Source organism: Peromyscus eremicus, chromosome 7, assembly GCF_949786415.1.
Source record: "Peromyscus eremicus chromosome 7, PerEre_H2_v1, whole genome shotgun sequence".
Taxonomy (NCBI): Eukaryota; Metazoa; Chordata; class Mammalia; order Rodentia; family Cricetidae; genus Peromyscus; species Peromyscus eremicus.
Window position 1 is genome coordinate 16,708,726 of NC_081422.1, and position 17,516 is coordinate 16,726,241.

The 17,516-nt window shown below is 53.8% G+C and overlaps 3 protein-coding genes and 2 non-coding genes across 5 annotated transcripts; 4 read left to right on the top strand and 1 right to left on the bottom strand.

The window, feature by feature from the left end:
- Positions 1 to 5,582: 5,582 nt before the first annotated feature.
- On the top strand, positions 5,583 to 9,409 carry Ppan (peter pan homolog). The gene is made up of 12 exons (XM_059266703.1): positions 5,583 to 5,709; positions 5,793 to 5,963; positions 6,520 to 6,621; positions 6,806 to 6,856; positions 6,947 to 7,117; positions 7,784 to 7,860; positions 8,042 to 8,149; positions 8,240 to 8,363; positions 8,447 to 8,525; positions 8,610 to 8,739; positions 8,815 to 8,981; positions 9,062 to 9,409. The coding sequence occupies exons 1-12, from the start codon at positions 5,692 to 5,694 to the stop codon at positions 9,271 to 9,273; spliced, it is 1,410 nt and encodes a 469-aa protein (XP_059122686.1). The 5' UTR covers positions 5,583 to 5,691; the 3' UTR covers positions 9,274 to 9,409.
- LOC131915762 (small nucleolar RNA SNORD105) lies at positions 6,663 to 6,745 on the top strand. The gene has a single exon (XR_009380416.1). It is a non-coding gene; the product is annotated as a small nucleolar RNA SNORD105 (small nucleolar RNA).
- LOC131915765 (small nucleolar RNA U105B) lies at positions 7,895 to 7,974 on the top strand. Its single transcript, XR_009380419.1, has one exon. It is a non-coding gene; the product is annotated as a small nucleolar RNA U105B (small nucleolar RNA).
- A 220-nt stretch (positions 9,410 to 9,629) lies between the features above and the next one.
- P2ry11 (purinergic receptor P2Y11) lies at positions 9,630 to 11,274 on the top strand. The gene is made up of 2 exons (XM_059267238.1): positions 9,630 to 9,645; positions 10,235 to 11,274. The coding sequence occupies exons 1-2, from the start codon at positions 9,630 to 9,632 to the stop codon at positions 11,272 to 11,274; spliced, it is 1,056 nt and encodes a 351-aa protein (XP_059123221.1).
- A 219-nt stretch (positions 11,275 to 11,493) lies between these two features.
- Eif3g (eukaryotic translation initiation factor 3 subunit G) lies at positions 11,494 to 15,769 on the bottom strand. Its single transcript, XM_059266704.1, has 11 exons — positions 15,684 to 15,769; positions 15,521 to 15,567; positions 15,331 to 15,414; positions 15,140 to 15,228; positions 14,861 to 14,920; positions 13,171 to 13,275; positions 12,888 to 13,077; positions 12,281 to 12,388; positions 12,015 to 12,151; positions 11,832 to 11,938; positions 11,494 to 11,583 (listed from the first exon to the last, which is right to left on the bottom strand). Exons 1-11 carry the CDS (start codon positions 15,701 to 15,703, stop codon positions 11,568 to 11,570), a joined length of 963 nt encoding a protein of 320 aa, XP_059122687.1. The 5' UTR covers positions 15,704 to 15,769; the 3' UTR covers positions 11,494 to 11,567.
- Between the last annotated feature and the right edge of the window lie 1,747 nt (positions 15,770 to 17,516).

Sequence of the window (17,516 nt, forward strand, 5' to 3'; positions counted from 1 at the left end):
CCCTATCTAAAAAGGGGGGCGGGATTAGATGAGGATTGACTTAGGCAATGACAAATTAAAAGAAAGGAGAGCGACCTCAACAGAAGCCACTGCCCTTACTGCAGAAGTACAGACTGCCAAGGCGCAGGGGGCCTGGGATTTTAGAGGGCAGAGAAAAGATGGAAATTTTTATCTATGTTTGTAGTCTCAGGGCCAAGACATGCCAGCAGATGTTTTTATCATATGCTGACCTGGTCAGGTTTCTCCTGGCTCCTGACCGCAGATGTTCTTATTATTATGTAGACTTTCTTGTCAGGCAAGCTGCTCTTATCGGTATGTGCAGGGAGTTCCCTGTTGGTGTCTCTGCTCTTCTGGGAGCCCGACACCCAGCTCCCACCGTGTAGCTGGGTGGCTAGGTAACTGACCCCTGAGGTCCTCCTTCCTCTCATTCCTTCTACCACCCAGATTTCTCCTTCTCTATATAACTCTCTGCCTGCCAGCCCCACCGATCCTTTCTCCTGCCTCACCATTGGCCGTTGAGTTCTTTGTTAGACCATCAGGAGTTTTACACACAGTAACACAGCTTCACAGAGTTAAACAAATGCAACATAAACAAAAGTAACACACCTTAAAATAACATTTTACCACAGTTCCCGGTGCTCCTATCAGTATACCACAAGGCATTTCTAAGCTGTCTGAGGTTCTTTGTTTTAAATCATTGTCTTAGATCTTTAGATCATTGTTCTACTGCTCTGAAGAGACACCATGACCAAGTCAACTTACACAAGAAAGCATTTAACTAGAGGCCTGCTTACAGTTTCAGAGGGGGAGTCCATGACCATCACGGCAGGGAGCATGGCAGCAGACAGACATGAAAGCTTACATTTGATCCACAAGCAGGGGGCAGAGAGAAAGACACTAGGCCTAGAGTGGCCTTTTGAAACCTCAAAGCCCAGCTCCAGAGATGCACCTCCTCCAACAAGGCCACACCTCCTAATCCTTCCCAAATTGTTCCACCAACTGGGTACCACACATTCAAATAATCACACCACCGCAGTCATTAACTATTCACTGGGTGTGGTGGCACAAGCCTTTTATCCCAGCACTCAGGAGGCTGAGCCAGGTGTACCTCTGTGTGTTCCAGGCTAGTCTGTCTACATAGTGAGACCCTGTCTCAAAAAAATTAAAAGAGAAGGATGAAATTGCTCACACTCCTGCACACACTACACACCTTAAAAAGAAAATAGCTTGGGCCTGTGTAGCCACACCTGCCTTAGCACCATCTAGTGCAGCACATGCTGCACAATACACACACTGCACAGCAATGCTTCCATCCTTTGAAAGATTCCCTTTCTCTCACACAGTCACATTTTCATTTCAGGCAAACCATGCAGGGACAGAACAAGAGCAAATGTCTGTGGGGTCACTTCCCAGAGACAGACTCCACAGCCCAGACCCAGAATCTCCCACCAGACCTGCACTGGGCAAAGTGGCCTCTTCTTGCTTAGCGAGATCCTCAACTCCCCAAAACCAAGCACACTCCAGGGCCAGGAGAGGAAAGGACTGTTCCAGACTGGAAAGCATCTGCCAGCCCTGGGCTACAGCAGGGACTGCACGGCCCCTTTGCTTCTCCATTACCAACAGAGAGAAGAAGCCTCCGGAGTCACAGAAAAGGGCTGAAGGACCAGAGAGCTGAGGAGGCAGCAACAGGACTCAGATGGATGAGACAGGGACCGGAGAAAGGAAAATTTAGCGAATGAAAAGGGACAGTTGGTGACGATGTTGAAGAGGGTGAAGGGGGTAAAAATAGGAAGCTGGATGGGGTAGAGAGGCAAAATAGGAGTAAAGAGGGAGAGCTAGGAAGAGGCTTAACCAATAAAGGCTCCTGGGAGGAGACAAGATGCTAAGCCTGGGGGTGAGTATCCCTCCCTTCACTAAAAGGTTTTTTGTTTTTGTTTTTTTTTTTTTAAGGGGTGCGGAGAAGCCAGAGTCCTGAGGCCACGATAGTGTGTGTGGGGTACAAATGGGAAGGGGGTGATTCAAGATTCAGAGTGCTTGGCTTCCAGAGGAAGCTTCAACGCTTCCACCCATCTGCAGACAGGGACCCTGGGGAGCAGAGCTGGCCCTCAGGATCTGGGAGACGGTGATCAGGAACCACTCAGGGCTCAATCCATCGACTGACTGAGCCCCAAGTGCCAGGGACCAGTGTGCTCGGGATCAGTAAGGCATTTTTCTTTACTGAGGGCAGGGAGACAGGACACTTAGTTAGGGGTCTGTTAGGAGCCCCAGAGTAGAGGAAATGGTTGTTAAAATACAACAGATGGGGAGATGGATGCCAGCAAGATGCCCTCCCCAGCAGGAGGATGCCGAGTCCAAGGCTAGCTTGGGCTACATGGTGAAAGACCTGGGAGGAGAAAAGAGAGACAGGAAGGAAGAAAGTGGGAGGGAGGGAAGAAAGAAGATGAAGGAAGAGTCGACCTAAGGATGTAAGAAAAACCATAAGGGGATTTAAGGCGTGCACCACCACCACCCAACACACTTGTTGCTCTTTTAGAGGACCTGGGTTCAATTCCCAGCACACACATGGCAGCTCACAACCATCTTTCACTCCAGTTCCCTCTTCAGGATGCCCTCTTCTGGCCTCCTCAGGCACCAAGCATGGAAATGGCACACAAACATCCATGCAGGCGAAGTACCCATACACATAAAATAGTAAGAAATAATTTAAAATACTAGGAAATAATTTAAAACATTTTTAGAGATCTGGAGAGATGACTCAGTGAGTAGAGAGGCACCTGTCACCAAGTTTGAATACCTGGATTCCATCTCCAGGCTTCACATGGTGGAAGGACTAGTTACCCTCTGGTCTCCCCATGTGTGCTTTGGCATATGTACCGCCACAGATAGTTCCATTAATGATGGCGCACACCACCATGTCTGCTCCCTTCCCAAATAAACTGCACTTAATTCGTACCAACGTTAGTGGTACGAATTCTTGAAAAGACCCGAGCTACACTTGGCCGATTGTGGTAGAGCAGGCTGGTAGGATTTGCTGAAGGAGAGAGAGGCAGGAGGATCCCGAGTTTGAGGCCAGCCTAGGAGGCTTGGGAGAAGCTTCGGCCCGGACTGAGCCACAAACAGTGGTGGGACCATGGAAGCAGTGGCTACTGCTCCACGTTGCCAGCTTCTTATCATGTTGGTGACTGCAATGATGCTGCTACCTGGGACAAAGGGTTTACTGTTGCTGGTTCAGAGAAGAATTGCCAGGACCATCGTGTTACAAGAAAGCATCGACAAAGGTCAGTTTGGAAAAGTTTGGCAAGACAAATGGTGGGGAGAAATTGCTGTGAAGATTTTCTGTTCTAGGGAAGAATGTTCATGGTTCCGAGAGACAGACATTTATCAGACTGTGATTACTCCAAACCACAGAGGAGGCATAAAAAAAAAAAAAAGTCTGCAGGGAACCATGACCATGCCTAACAGTGACTTTGAAATTTTCAAAAAGATGGCAGGAGCCCACAATGACGATTCCACATGGACTATGATAAAGCCATTAAGCTGATTAACACCACCAAAAGATCGACTTTGGAGTACAAACTGGTCAGGACAATTTCGAGATGACTAGCTGAGATGATCCAGCCTGACAGACTACTCGAGCAAGGACTTATGACAAGCCCTGAACTTTCCTTTTATGCAGAGATTGGACAAATGATACAGGACTTGACAATTAACCCAAAAATTTTCTTTTCAAGATTCTCTAAAGATATCTTCACCCCTAGAAAGCAAAAAGAAAAAGAGAATAAGATATGAGATAGATCATTGAATCTACTCTGAGAAAAAAGATAAAGAAATAACAGGATAAATAGGTAGATCACTGAATCTACACTGAAGAAAAAGGGGAAGATATAAAAATGACAAAAGGTAGACTACTGAATCTATTATGAAAAGAAAAAAGAGAGAATATGGTTATGATAAGATAAAAAGGAAGATTATGGAATCTACTTTTAAAAAGGAGCTACTTGTTTTAAATAAGATAAGTAATGAAAAAATTTTGGTCTGAGTTTATCAGATGTTACTGGACTGGACATTGTTAATATATATAATAGAGTTTTTATCTGAATCTGTCAAATGCTAATGGACTAGACATCATTAATGTAATTTTTGGCTGTATATATTGTATATACTTATTGGATGGTTTTTCTTGTATTAGTTATAAGCCTTTTTTTTTTTTTTTTTGGTTTTTTGAGACAGGGCTTCTCTATGTAGCTTTGCGCCTTTCCTGGAACTCACTTGGTAGCCCAGGCTGGCCTCGAACTCACAGAGATCCGCCTGGCTCTGCCTCCCGAGTGCTGGGATTAAAGGCTTGCGCCACCACCGCCCGGCAGTTATAAGCCTTTTTTAATTTTAGACAAAAAGAGAGGAAATGTGGTGGTATTGTGTTCCCCAAAATATTGTGTACCTTAATAAACTTATCTGGGGTCAGAGAACAGAAAAGCCACAAGATACTTAGGCTAGAAAATGTTAGCACACGCCTTTAATCCTAGCATTCCAGAGACAGAAATCCCTCTGGATCTCTGTGAGTTCAAGGCCACATTGGAAACAGCCAGGCATGGTGACTCACGCCTTTAGTCTCAGAAAGCAGCCTTTAATCCCAGGGAGTGGTGGTAGAAAGCAGAAAGGTTTATAAGGCGTGAGGACCAGAAACTAGAAGCTTTTGGCTGGTTAAGCATTTGGCTGGTAAAGCTTTCAGGCTTCTAGCAGCACAGTTCAGCTGAGAGCCATTCGGATATGAGGACACAGAGGCCTCCAGTCTGAGGAAACAGGATCAGCTGAGAAGTTGGCCAGGTGAGGTTAGCTGTGGCTTGTTCTGTCTCTCTGACCATCCAGCATTTCACCCCAATAACTGGCCCCGGGTTTGATTTTATTAATAAGAACTCTTTTAAGATTCATGCTAAGCCGGGCGGTGGTGGCCCACGCCTTTAATCCCAGCACTCGGGAGGCAGAGCCAGGCGGATCTCAGTGAGTTCGAGGCCAGCCTGGGCTACCAAGTGAGTTCCAGGAAAGGCGCAAAGCTACACAGAGAAACCAACCCTGTCTCGAAAAAACAAAACAAAACAAAACAAAACAAAAAGATTCATGCTAAATCTAAGTGTACGCCATTAATTCCAGTGCTTGGAAGACAGAGGCCAGCGGATCTATGTGAGCTGAGCCAGCCAGGGCTACACTGTGAGACTCTGTCACAAAATATATATACATTTATATAAATGAGTAACCCTGTCTAGTCAGGCATAGTGGCACATGCCTCTAATTCCACAGCTCAGCATAAGCAAGCAGATCTCTGTTAGTTGCAGGCCAGCCTAGAAGGAGGAGGTAAAAGGAGAGAGAGAGTCGCACACCTTGCAGAAACATTCAGGATCGGGATTCGAACCCTCAAGTGCTGTGCGGCCCACCCCGTTCCCGCAGAAATGGGCGTGGTATCTCTATAGCAGTCCCTGTAAGGACTCCGGTCCTGCTCCCCCTTGAGCTGCCCAGCGCTGAGGACCGCTGATTGACGTCACTGGCGGGAGCGCCGGAAATGGGACGCAAACGAGCCACGCGGCGCCGGAAGTGGACCGCAGAGAGCGTGAAGTCGGCATCCGGCCTCCTGCATCGGAAGCGAGCGGTGTGCGCCGGAAGCAGCTTCCTCGGCAACCTCGTGGAGGAGCAGGCAGCATGGGGCAGTCGGGGCGGGTGAGGCGCCCCGGCCCGGGCGGGCGTTGGGTGGGGTGGCGACCGCGGCCCGGGCGTTCACCGCCCGCCTGTCGCCCCTGCAGTCCCGGCACCAGAAGCGCGCCCGCGCCCAGGCCCAGCTCCGCAACCTCGAGGCCTACGCCGCTCAGCCGCACTCGTTCGTGTTCACGCGAGGCCGGGCGGGTCGCAGTGTGCAGCAGCTCAGCCTGGACGTGCGGCGGGTCATGGAGCCGCTCACCGCCACCCGCCTGCAGGTCTGCACCCCCCTAGCCCTCCAAGCTCCAGTCCCGGGGTTCGCGGCTGCAGCGGGGAACCCTGGCGAGGTCTTGGGGCCTCGGCTGCGGCCGCAGCACCGTTTGAACTAGGCATGATGAGGTACAGCCGAAGTCGCAGCGCTCGGGAGAGAAGGGAGGGTTAGCTTAACTTTGAGGCCAGCCGTGGGTACATAGGGAGGTCTCGTGTGTAAAAAATAGAGGCCCGGGGCCCGGGGCAGGGGCGCAGGCAAGAGCTGACTCCCCGGCAAAGGGGGCTTGCGGCTTTGAGTTCAGTCCTCATGACCCCCATAGTGGAGGGTTATCCAGCTCCTGAAGGTTGTCTTCTGACCTCCCCCTGTGCGCCCCTACGTGACTGCCCACAAAATACTTTTTAAAATTATGTTTGAGTGCTGGAGCTATCGCTGAGGAATACAGTTACGTCCGCAGCACCCCCAGAAAGTGGGGGGATGGTCAGAAATAACATCTCAGAAGCCTCAGTTTAGGCTTCCTTGCTCAATAAAAAATATCTGTATCCATTTCTTTTTCTAATTACCAGGTTCGGAAGAAGAACTCCCTGAAGGACTGTGTGGCAGTGGCCGGCCCCCTCGGGGTCACGCACTTCCTCATCTTGAGCAGAACTGACAGCAGTGTGTACTTGGTGAGTGGGCACCATGCCTTTCCCGCCCTCAGCCCCAGCCGCTCCGGTCTCATGATGAACCCACTGCCCTGAGCTGTCGCGATGCTGACTTCAAAGTAAACGCTCTGACACAATGGAGCACAGCTCCCCCTTGCCCTACCCCCTAGCTGGAACCCTCCCCCCTCACCCATCCTTTCCCTGGCAGAAGCTGATGCGTCTCCCAGGAGGCCCCACTTTGACCTTCCAGATCAACAAGGTGAGGGGTAGAGGTGATAGGAGAGCCCAGCTTGCCTGGGGAGGGCCCTGGTCACACAGATGGTCCTCAGCCTCTCCACCCTCCCCTCAGTACACACTGGTACGGGATGTTGTCTCTTCCCTGCGCCGACACCGGATGCATGAGCAGCAGTTTAACCACCCACCTCTCCTGGTGCTCAACAGCTTTGGCCCGCAGGGCATGCACATCAAGCTCATGGCCACCATGTTCCAGAACCTGTTTCCATCCATCAACGTGCACACGGTGGGCCAGATCTCTGCGCAGCTGCTGGGGTGGGCAGTTGGGAAGGGAGCAGGTATTGCTGGCCCATGTCATGTCCTCATTGTGTGGAGAGACTCATAGGCATGAAGTAACTAACTTGATCTTAAATTCAAAGGCAGGGCTGGAGTTTGTGATTTTGTGAGGATCTCCTGTATCTCAGGCTGGCTTCCAACTTCCTGTGTGGCTGAGGCTGGACTTGAACTTCTGGCCCTCCATCTCTTGCATGCTCAGTACACCTTAGTACAACTGACTTTAGGCATTGGTAATCAGACTTGGCCTTTGTGAACAGCAGGCAAGCACTCTACCAACTGAGCCGCATCTCTGCCCATTTTTCTTTACACCAGGTCTTGTGTTAGCCCAGGCTGGCCTTAGACTTGTATTCTTTTTGCCTCCTCCACCCAGCCCAGCATGACTTGAGTTTCAGCTGCTAAACGCTGGCCCCATGGGTTCTCAGATTAGGCTCATTACAAGGTCCCACTTAGAAGAAGTCTGAAGGTCGGCTTTGGTGGCCAGTGCTCCAGTCAGTCTGTGGACACTGGTTGCAGCCCCTGACACCTGTGGGCATCCCTAGCACCTGCGCCAGATACAGGCTGCTGAAGGGAAGCCCTGGCTTCAGCACTTAGAGCTCAGGTCTCTCTGGCCCTCCAGGTGAACCTAAACACCATTAAGCGCTGCCTCCTCATCAACTACAACCCGGACTCCCAAGAGCTGGACTTCCGACACTAGTGAGTGAGGGTGGGAGGGACTCAAGGTGGGACACCCCGTGCACATGATGAGAACTCTGCTGCTGAGACCATGTGATTGCTCAGACTCAAAGTAAACGCCCTGATGCATGCCCAGAAGGGAGAGGGCAAGGAGCTGACCCTGGACCCCGTGACTCTCCACTCCCCTCTGCTCCCCCTGCAGCAGCATCAAAGTGGTGCCTGTGGGTGCCAGCCGGGGCATGAAGAAGCTCCTGCAGGAGAAGTTTCCCAACATGAGCCGACTGCAGGATATCAGTGAGCTGCTGGCCACGTGAGGAAGGCTCGGGGTGGGTGGCAGTGCAGCTCAGGGGTCCCAGAGCTGGCCTGTGGAGCACCCAAGGTAACCTGCTGTGCCACCCAGGGGTGCGGGACTGTCAGAGAGTGAGGTGGAGCCAGATGGCGAGCACAATATCACCGAACTGCCCCAGGCTGTGGCCGGCCGCGGCAACATGCAGGCCCAGCAGAGTGCCATCCGACTGACAGAGGTGAGGGGCGGCTCACGGTGGCAGCCACAGCCACAGCCTTGAGTCAGGAGGCCAGCCTGATTGTCCCATCCGTGTATCTACAGATTGGGCCCCGGATGACACTGCAGCTCATTAAGATCCAGGAGGGTGTTGGGACCGGCAACGTCCTCTTCCACAGTTTTGGTAAGGGCACAGGATGAGGCCAGTGTGAGAGCAGTGCTAGGTCCCGTTGTGGTCTTGACAGGTGTGTCTGGTCTTTGTTCCTAGTGCACAAGACTGAGGAGGAGCTGCAGGCCATCTTGGCAGCAAAGGAGGAGAAGCTGCGCCTCAAGGCCCAACGGCAGAACCAGCAGGCTGAGAACTTGGAGCGGAAGCGGGAACTGCGCGAGGCCCACAAGTATGCCAAGGCAGTGGGCCGAAAGGTGGGCTCACCCATGAAAGCAAGCTCACCCATGACACTCTTGTCCTCCAGGAGGAAGAGCCTGGCAGGCATGAAGCGAGCCCGTGCAGGGGCCGATGGTGACAGCGATGCTGAGGACCCTGGGCCACCTCCAGAGGCAGTGGGGGCAAGCCAGGTTGAGGAGGAGGAGGATGACGCTGAGTACTTTCGCCAAGCTGTGGGCGAGGAGCCTGACGAGGGTGTGTGGCAGGGTCTGTGCTGGTGACACCCGGGGCCCTTTATTTCTTCTTGAGGACCTTGACCATTTCCCTCCCTGCAGACATGTTTCCCAGAGTGGCCAAGCGGACACGTCAGGGAGTGCCTCCAGGCAGGAAGCGGGGAGGAAAGGTGCGGGGGCCTGGCTCAGGCCGAGGTCAGGGCCGCAGCTGGCGGCCTCCAAAGCCGAAGGGTAGATCCCAAGGAGTCAAGACCAAGCTGGGACCCAGAGCCGCACGCCAGGACCTGGGTCGGCCATCAAGGAGAGGAACCTGAGCCTGGTTGGCAGTGGATGGAGCACAGATGCCCCAGATTGGGGCCCGGGAGCTGCCCTGGGTTCCGGTGCAGCCCGGTTTCCTTTCGTAAAGGAACTACCCAGTTCTTACCTCCAATAAACCTGGATGTGGCACTCTGAGTCTGCTCTCTGGTGGGGGCGGGGACGGGGACGGGGCTAACAGTACTTAGTTGTGACAGGCCAAGAGATAGACAAGCCCAGCCCTGATGGTACAAGAAGGAAGTGGGCTAGGTGGGAGGTGTCACCCTGACTGGCTGTGCAAGTTGAGATGGGCCAGTGGCCACACTGCTGGGAACCCAGGAGGTACTTTGTGTAACCCAGAGCTGCTGTGAGGACCATGGCTGCCCGCTCAGGTAAGCTAGCCCTCAGCCAGTCAAGAGATGGGACATGTGCCTTGTGGGGCTGACTAGTACCTCACCAGATCCCAGCTTGGAGGGACGTCTCTTAAGGATGGGGAGGGTTCTGCAGACTGCCAAGAGTTTGGGGTGCCAGGTCAGAGGCAGTCTTTTGTTCTGCATGTGGAACTTCGAAGAGGCCACCTGGTCGGAGAGAATGGCTAAGTGTTGTGTGAACACAGCAAGGCTCTGAGATTGGGGGTTGGGAAAGGGTAAGGTGACCCCTGGCTGGTACCTGTGGGCACCCTCTGGTTTAACCTGGTGCTGGCAGGAAGGCAGTGTGGTAGGGAAGTACTCTGGATGGTGACTACAGGCTTCTCTGCAGACTCAGTACAGGGTCCTGTGCTGCTCTGCTTTCAAAACCAGACTGACCCTGGCCCATTCCACCTGAAGATGGGCTGGTCCCCTTCCAGGTAGTGATAAGGACCTGCCAGGTTGCATTTGCATGCAGGCCTCCTCCACCTGCTCACCACTGGCAGGCCCTGGTATGCATGCAAATGCAGGAGCCAGGCTGAGGCAGACTGTGGCTCAGTTACTCTGCCCACAGGTACTGAGCCCTGCCCAGAAGGTTTTGTGGAGACTGCTGATCGGCGCTTTCAGGAGGGCTACCTCTGGGCCATCCTGATGGCAGAGTTCCTGGTGGCAGCAGGGGGCAATGGCCTGGCCCTGTACCGCTTTATCACCCAAGAGCAGAGGCCCTGGCACCCAGCTGTGGTCTTCTCTGCACAGCTGGCAGTCAGCAACCTGTGCTATGCATTCACACTGCCTCCTCTGGCCGCCTACTTCTACCCACCCAAAAACTGGAGCTTCGGGGAGGTCGCCTGCCGCCTGGAACATTTCGTCTCCACCTGCAACCTGCTGGGTGGCATCATCTTCATCACCTGCATCAGCCTCAGCAGATACATGGTGGTGGTGCACCCTTTCTTTACACGGAAACACCTGCGACCCAAGCATGCCTGGGCTATCAGTGTTGCCTGCTGGGCCTTGGCCATTCTGATGGCTGCCCCCATGCTCGGCTTCTCCCACCAGAACAAGCCCCAGCAAGGCCCTGGGAGATGCAGTAGAGAGAGTCCTGAGTCCTGTGTCCAGTGTCTGGGGATGGAGGACAGCCAGCTAGGAACCTTCAGAATCTACAGCCTGGTGCTGGCATGCCTGGGTGGCATCTTGCCTCTGCTGCTCACACTCATGGCCTACATTGTCCTAGCGTCGGTGGTGCTGCGCAGCCAGGGCATGACCACAGCCCAGAAGGTGCATGTGGTAGTGCTGGTGACCAGTGGTGTGGCTCTGTACGCCTGCTCCTATGCACCCTACCACATCACACAAATGCTTCACGTGGATGTCAAGTTGCGCTGGATGGGTCGCTGCCCCAGCTTTACCAATGAGAAAGAGGCTGCAGAAATGGTACACATGGGGGCCTTCTTTGGCTACCAGACAATACGCATCCTCGTGCCCCTGGCCACATGCATTCACCCCCTGCTCTACATGGCCGTGGCACCCAGCCTGCGCTGCCACCCATGCCACCGAAACCCTCACCAGGACCTGCCTCTAGCAGGTACAACCACTCCCCAAAGCCAGCTGAGCCCATGACCTGATCTAGCTGAAGCCCCCTCACCACAGGCTGGGTTGTGACAACAGCCCTTTAGTGCCAAGGATCCCCCAGCTACCCCTCACCAGTGCAGGCTGCCTCCCATCTAGGCAGGTCCTTTACAAGACCTCAGCCTGAGGGAGGGGCCAGCTCCACCCCTTCTTCCTGGTCCCCCCTTCCCCCCAACAAGGGAGACTCATGAGAACAAGCATGACACAGTGTGTTTGGAGTCTGTTTAATGGAAGCTTTCTGTCCCTGAGGGTCTGGGTGACAGCAGCAGGCAGCAGGTGTCTTTTTAGTTCGTTGATGGCCTGGAAAGAGGGAGGAGGCAGGTGGTAAGAATGCAGGGGGGGACTTGTGACCCTAAAGTACCTGAGACTTCACACTCACACACCAGGGAAGCCCAGCCCTCGCCTGCTTGGGAACAGTGGCATCAAGTCTGGCAGTTTTTTCCCAGAGCACAACAAAGGACCTTCCTTCAGACAGGCCTGGCAACCACCTAACTGGAGCAGGACCACAGCGGGCCAAGGAGGGTGTGGGGGCGGGGAGGACGTCTTACTTGGCCCATTCGACATTGAGGATGAGGTGGTCATAGCCGAAGCCAGACACCCCTGCAATGGCACGTGCGGCATCCTCCCGGCGGTGGAAGCTGATAAAAGCAAAACCCTGGGGGCCAGGGGCAGACAGTCAGGGGCGGGGGATAAGAAGTGGGTCCCAGGAGCCCCGTTATCCAGCCACCCACCTTGGACTGGCCAGTGGTCTTGTCCTTGGCCAAATATATGCGAGAGATGGAGCCAAAAGGCCGGAAGAGTTCCTGGAGGTCAGTCTCCCGCGTGTCCTCAGACAGGTTGGTGACGCGGATGGTGGCGTTGTCGTCGGCTTTGTGGGCAAGGCAGGGCGAGGCGGCAGTGAGGAGCATGCCATAGCTAGACCCCCACGCCCACATGCAGGATAATCACAGGGCGTCTAGTCGTCTACTTGCTACCGAGGCAATCCCTGGTCCCTCACCTCTGCGGTTTGGCTGCATGGACTCCCCACGGCGACTGGCCCCATCCCGGAGACTCGGGGGCACATACTTCCCCGTCTTGTTCTGGGCAGCCTGCACAGGCTCCAGCTCTGGAAAGCAGCAGCAAAGTCACAATCCGCTCCAGCCTCGAGCTACAGGATTCCAGTCATCCTCTGGCGGCCCAAAGGTCACATCCTGGATGCTACCACCCTTCAAAGTCTCCGCTGACAACATGGGTAAAGTGAACAACCCACAGGGCAGACGTGGTCCTGACCCCAGCACTGCAGGCCCGCAACTGAGGGTGTCCCTGGGCTGTCAGGATGGGCACAGGCAAAGCTCCATGCAAGTCACAGAGGGAGCTACCCACAAGACACATCAGATATCGACCTACACACACACACACACACACACACACACACACACACACACACACACACACACTAGAATAAGATACCAGCCACATTTACATAGGGACGACTATGCCCCAAGCAAATGAGGTGTCTAGGAGGGCGCCCAGACACAGGCCGCTCAAACCTGGCCACAGAGAAAGAAAACAGCACACTACAAAAGGAGTAGCTGAGGCCCCTCCCAGGTGCCCCAGGCCCATACCTCCCGGCAGCTTCTCCTTCTCCCCGGTGGACAGGCCCAGCTGCTCAGCCAGCTCCTTCTGCATGGGCCCCAGTGTGTCCTTGTAAGGGCAGCGGGTGGTCCAATGGTCGCCCTTGCAGATGCGGCAGGACACAATTTTCTGGCCCTTGAGCTTGTTCATTGGGTCTTCCTCCTCCTGGCAGTTCAGGTCCTGGTGGGGATCAGGGAGAGGTGGCTCAGAGGGGCTGCTGTGCCCACCCCACCACCCACTGCACTTCTGGGTCTCCAGCTTCACCCTGCTCACCTCTTTGCTAGTGATGAATGTCATGGAGACGTCATCACTGACTGTGGTGGTGGCCACATTGGGCCCTGGTGGGTCAAACTCCGAGTTGCCAAACTTCTTCCAGTTCTGGGCTCCCAGAAGGATGGGGACAGTGAGGACAAAGGATCCCACAGTGGGGTACCCCAGACAACCATGTCAGGGCCTTGAATCCTACATCCTAGTCTCCCCAGAGGCCTTCCATGTGATAATGGTGACAATTCACATTTCCTAAGCTAGGCACGGTGGTACGTAACTGTCACCCTAACACTTGGAGGTGGAAACAGGAAGATTTTGAGCTCAAGGTTATCCTGAGATATACAGGTTCAAAATCAGCCTGGGCTATGCTATATGAGGCCCTGTCTCGGGGGGGGGGGGGGGGGGGAGTAAAAAAGTTGCTGGTGAGGTGATTCAGTGTATAAAACTGTTGTATACTCAAGAACCTGAGTTTGATCCCAAACTCTCACATAAAAAGTTAAGTATGGGGTGGTGGTGGCGCACGCCTTTAATCCCAGCACTCAGGAGGCAGAGCCATGCGGATCTCTGTTGAGTTTGAGGCCAGCCTGGGCTACAAAGTGAGTTCTAGGAAAAGGCGCAAAGCTACGCAGAGAAACCCTGTCTCGAAAAACCAAAAAAAAAAAGTTAAGTATGGCTCGGACACTATGTAAAGAGGGTAAGTTGGAGAATGATATGACAGAGCAGGTCACCTGATATGATATCCTCCTCGGGCCTGTGTGTGAATATACAGGCATTCATGACCCCCCCCACCCCCCCACCCCCCCACACACCACAAATAGACAAGTAAAAACCTCCAGGAGACAGTAGGAAGATTCAGAATGGGCTGGCACACAACTGTGCCACTGGCAGTTTCTGGGCAGTCCATGGGCCAGCTCCCACAGGGATGAGGCTGCACATGTCCAGGAGTCACTCAGATCACAGGAACCTTGAGCTAGTTAAACCTGAGACTCACTTCCTTCCTGTAAAATGGAACCACAAAGCTCCCTGCCTCCCTAGCCTGGTCTACAGGTTAGGAAGCCCTGCCTTGCTAAATGCCTGGAGTGGAGCCTGGCTTTAATTGTGGCTGCCCTTCCTCCGGAGGCCCTTGCCCCTTGGGAAAGAGGCTGCTTGTTCCTTCAGGCAGACAGGACCCAGGAGGCTGAGGCAGAAGCAATGACAATTTGGAGACTAGACAGCAAGAGCCTCTCAAAAATAACAACAAATAAAAGTCCAAGAGGGCTAGATATCTCCGGAGTACCTGACACAAAAGTACCCATCAGAGTCCAACCCTAAGCACCCACAATGAGAAGCTGGGCACAGAGGCATGTACTTGTACAGTGCTGGCCTGCTGGCCAGGAAGGAGGTGGAGACAGCACGATCCCTGGGGATAGACGTACGGCCAGCTAGCCTGATCTAGTTCCAGATGATAAGAGACCATCTCACACCAAGAGGAATGTGCCGGAGGAATGATACGGTAGTACACAGGAGCACACAAGGGGGTGGGGGGGGTGGGGGGGTGGGGGTGGGGTCTAACCTCATCTACTCCTGGGCCCTAAGTTTTCAGGGCCTGACACTAAACCTTAATTCTACATCAACAAGTGAGGGCTTCGCAAACCCTCTGGGTCAGTCCTGGGGACCCCTCTCCTACACACACCAAAATGAGCCAGGAGAGTCTCACCTTCCTCCTTGCCACGGCCTTTGATGCCTTCCGGGTCTCAATCCTGAAGGTTCTGACAATCTGAGGAGGAAACAGAGGAGCGCTCCCAGAACCTGAAAAGCGTCCTCCCCGATCCAAAGCACCCTTCATCACCAACCTAAGTGCCCCTGAGCACAGAGGCACACTGACCCTCCTCCTCATCACCAACCTAGGTGCCCCTGAGCACAGAGGCACACTGACCCTCCTCCTCATCACCAACCTAGGTGCCCCTGAGCACAGAGGCACACTGACCCTCCTCACCTTGAACTTCTTGCCGTCTTCATCTACCTTGTACTCGGTCACCGTCTTTACGTTCCCGTTGATGACTTCCTTGGGAGGTGGCAGTGGGTCTGCAGGAAGGTGACAGAACTTGAGTGTCCTGGGTAACCGGGACCGGCTGGGAAATAGGGCTTGAGGGGAGGAAGGGAGAGGGCAGGACGGATGTCACTCACCTCCGGGCAGTAACTCAGGCTCGGGACTGGTGTCGCCGGTGGGCAGGGGGATTCCTTTCAGGAGCTCGCTGGTGACACACTTGTCTGTCGGGGGGAATGCGGGGAGGAGGGGAGTCAGCCAAGCCGGGGGGCTCTGGGGCCTCGGTCCCCCCCGGGCCGCAGCGCGGGAGGGCCGCGCGCGCGCACTCACCGTCCTCGCCCTCCTCTTCCACCTGGTCGGCCCAGCTGGGCTTCGAGCTGCGGGAACACGAGATCGGTGAGCGCGCCCCGGCCCCCGCGCCGCCCGGACCGCCCCACACCCACGGCCGCCCCACACCGCCTCGCTGGAGAGCCCGCCACCACCCCAGGCTCACTCAAAATCGCCGGTCGGCATCGCGAAGTCAAGCTCCACGCAGCTCCCAGCCCGGGTAGAGAGCGGAAGCGCGGGGAGAACGAGGCTTCCGGTGCCGCCGCCGCCGCCGCCTAGAGCGGCCAGACCGCGGTGAGCACAGCGCCGCCCTGTGGACAAAGGTGGACACGCGCGTCTCATGCGCCGCAAAGCTCGGGGACCCAAACTGGCCGAGAAGTCCAGGGGAGAGCATCCAGAACTTCTTAAACTCCGCTCCCCATTTTGCGGGGTGATGGGACTAGAAGTCAGTGTCTCACTCTATAGCTAGAATAGCCAGTAATTTCCAACAATCCTCCTGCCTCAACCTCCGAAGGGCTGAAATTATAGGCATGAGCACCACACCCAGGTTGGTCTTGAACATGAAGCTAGCCTGAAACTCCTGATGCACCAAATGCTGGGCTTAAACTCACAGCAATCTTTCCACCTCACCCTAGCAAGTGCTGGGAATACAAGCATGAAATTACCACATCCAAGGCTGGTTCGCTCTCTCCCTCCTTGAAAACGAAGGTTTTTAGCCACCAGTAATCCTAATAGTAGGGGAGGTAGAAGCAGGAAGATCATGAGTTCAAGGCCAGGCTCAACTACCTCCTGGATTCCAGGCGGCTAGCCTGCTCTACATGAGACTCTGTCTCCAAAACTAAGAACTCTGGGGTCTTGCTTTGTTGCCCAGGCTTGCCCCTGAACTACTGAATGCAAGTGATTCACAAACAGATGGGACCACAGTTGTGTGCCAACAAGCCTGGCTGAAAAGTACTTGTATCAAGAAGGCTCTTGCCAGACAGTGGTGGCTCACACCTTTAATCCCAGCACTTGGGAGGCAGAGGCAAGAGGCAGGCAGAGCTCTGTGAGTTCAAAGCCAGCCTGGTCTACAAAGTGAGTTCTAGGACAGCCAGAGCTGTAACACAGATGTACACAGAAAAACCCTGTCTCGAAAAACAAAACAAACAAACAAAAAACAAAATAAGGAGACTCTTGCTCCATACCGCTTGGAAGGTACCAGCATTTGGGTTTTGCTGTGGAAGAAACAGGCTCAGACCAAACCCCTGTGTCTGTGCTAAGACATCATTTCTTTTTTTGTTTGTTTGTTTGTTGTTTTTTTTGAGACAGGGTTTCTCTGTGTAGCTTTGGCGCCTTTCCTGGAACTCATTCTGTAGCCCAGGCTGGCCTCGAAGTCACAGAGATCCGCCTGCCTCTGCCTCCTGAGTGCTGGGATTAAAGGCGTGCGCCACCACTGCCCTGCAGGACATCATTTCTCTGGTCTCCTGTGCTTTCTTTTCTCTGTAGCATTTTAGGTTTTATCACATAATCTTTGCGTGCGTGCGTGCATGCGTGCGTGCGTGCGTGTGTGTGTGTGTATATATGCCTGTGCATACACAAACCCTCTGCCCCTGCACACATGTGGAGGTCAGAAGACAACTTGCAGGAGATCTTCTTCCATTATGTGGGTCCTGGGTATTGAACCCAGGTCTTCAGGCTTGGCAGCAAGCCCCCTTAGCTGCAAAGACATCTCGAAAACTCTACTAGTGTCGCCTTTAAGCGGGGAGAAGAGAAACTGCAGTCGCGATGCAATAAAGGAAGAATTTTAAACAGTGTTAACGGTTTAACAACAACAACAGAAACTATTTCCCACACTGTTTCTTGTCCTCCCACAGAGCTGCACCCCTAGAACTCTGACATAATTCTTCCTTTACTTGACTCTCTGCCTATAGGAACATGCATTCCAAGAAGTTCTTTATTTATTTGGGATGCTAGTGGGGATGGAATACAGGGAGTTGAGCACACTAGTAATGACCTGTAT

Bases quoted from the DNA above. Each gene is read 5' to 3' on its own strand.
- Ppan (XM_059266703.1), top strand. The intron at 6,857-6,946 runs GTGAGGGGTAGA...CCCTCCCCTCAG, and splicing joins TGACCTTCCAGATCAACAAG to TACACACTGGTACGGGATGT. The intron at 7,118-7,783 runs GTGGGCCAGATC...CTGGCCCTCCAG, and splicing joins CATCCATCAACGTGCACACG to GTGAACCTAAACACCATTAA.
- Eif3g (XM_059266704.1), bottom strand. From the start codon at position 15,703: ATGCCGACCGGCGATTTTGA. The intron at 14,921-15,139 runs GTGAGGAGGGTC...TTTCCTCCTCAG, and splicing joins AAGACGGCAAGAAGTTCAAG to ATTGTCAGAACCTTCAGGAT. The intron at 11,939-12,014 runs GTGGGTGGCTGG...CCTGGCCCCCAG, and splicing joins AGACCACTGGCCAGTCCAAG to GGTTTTGCTTTTATCAGCTT.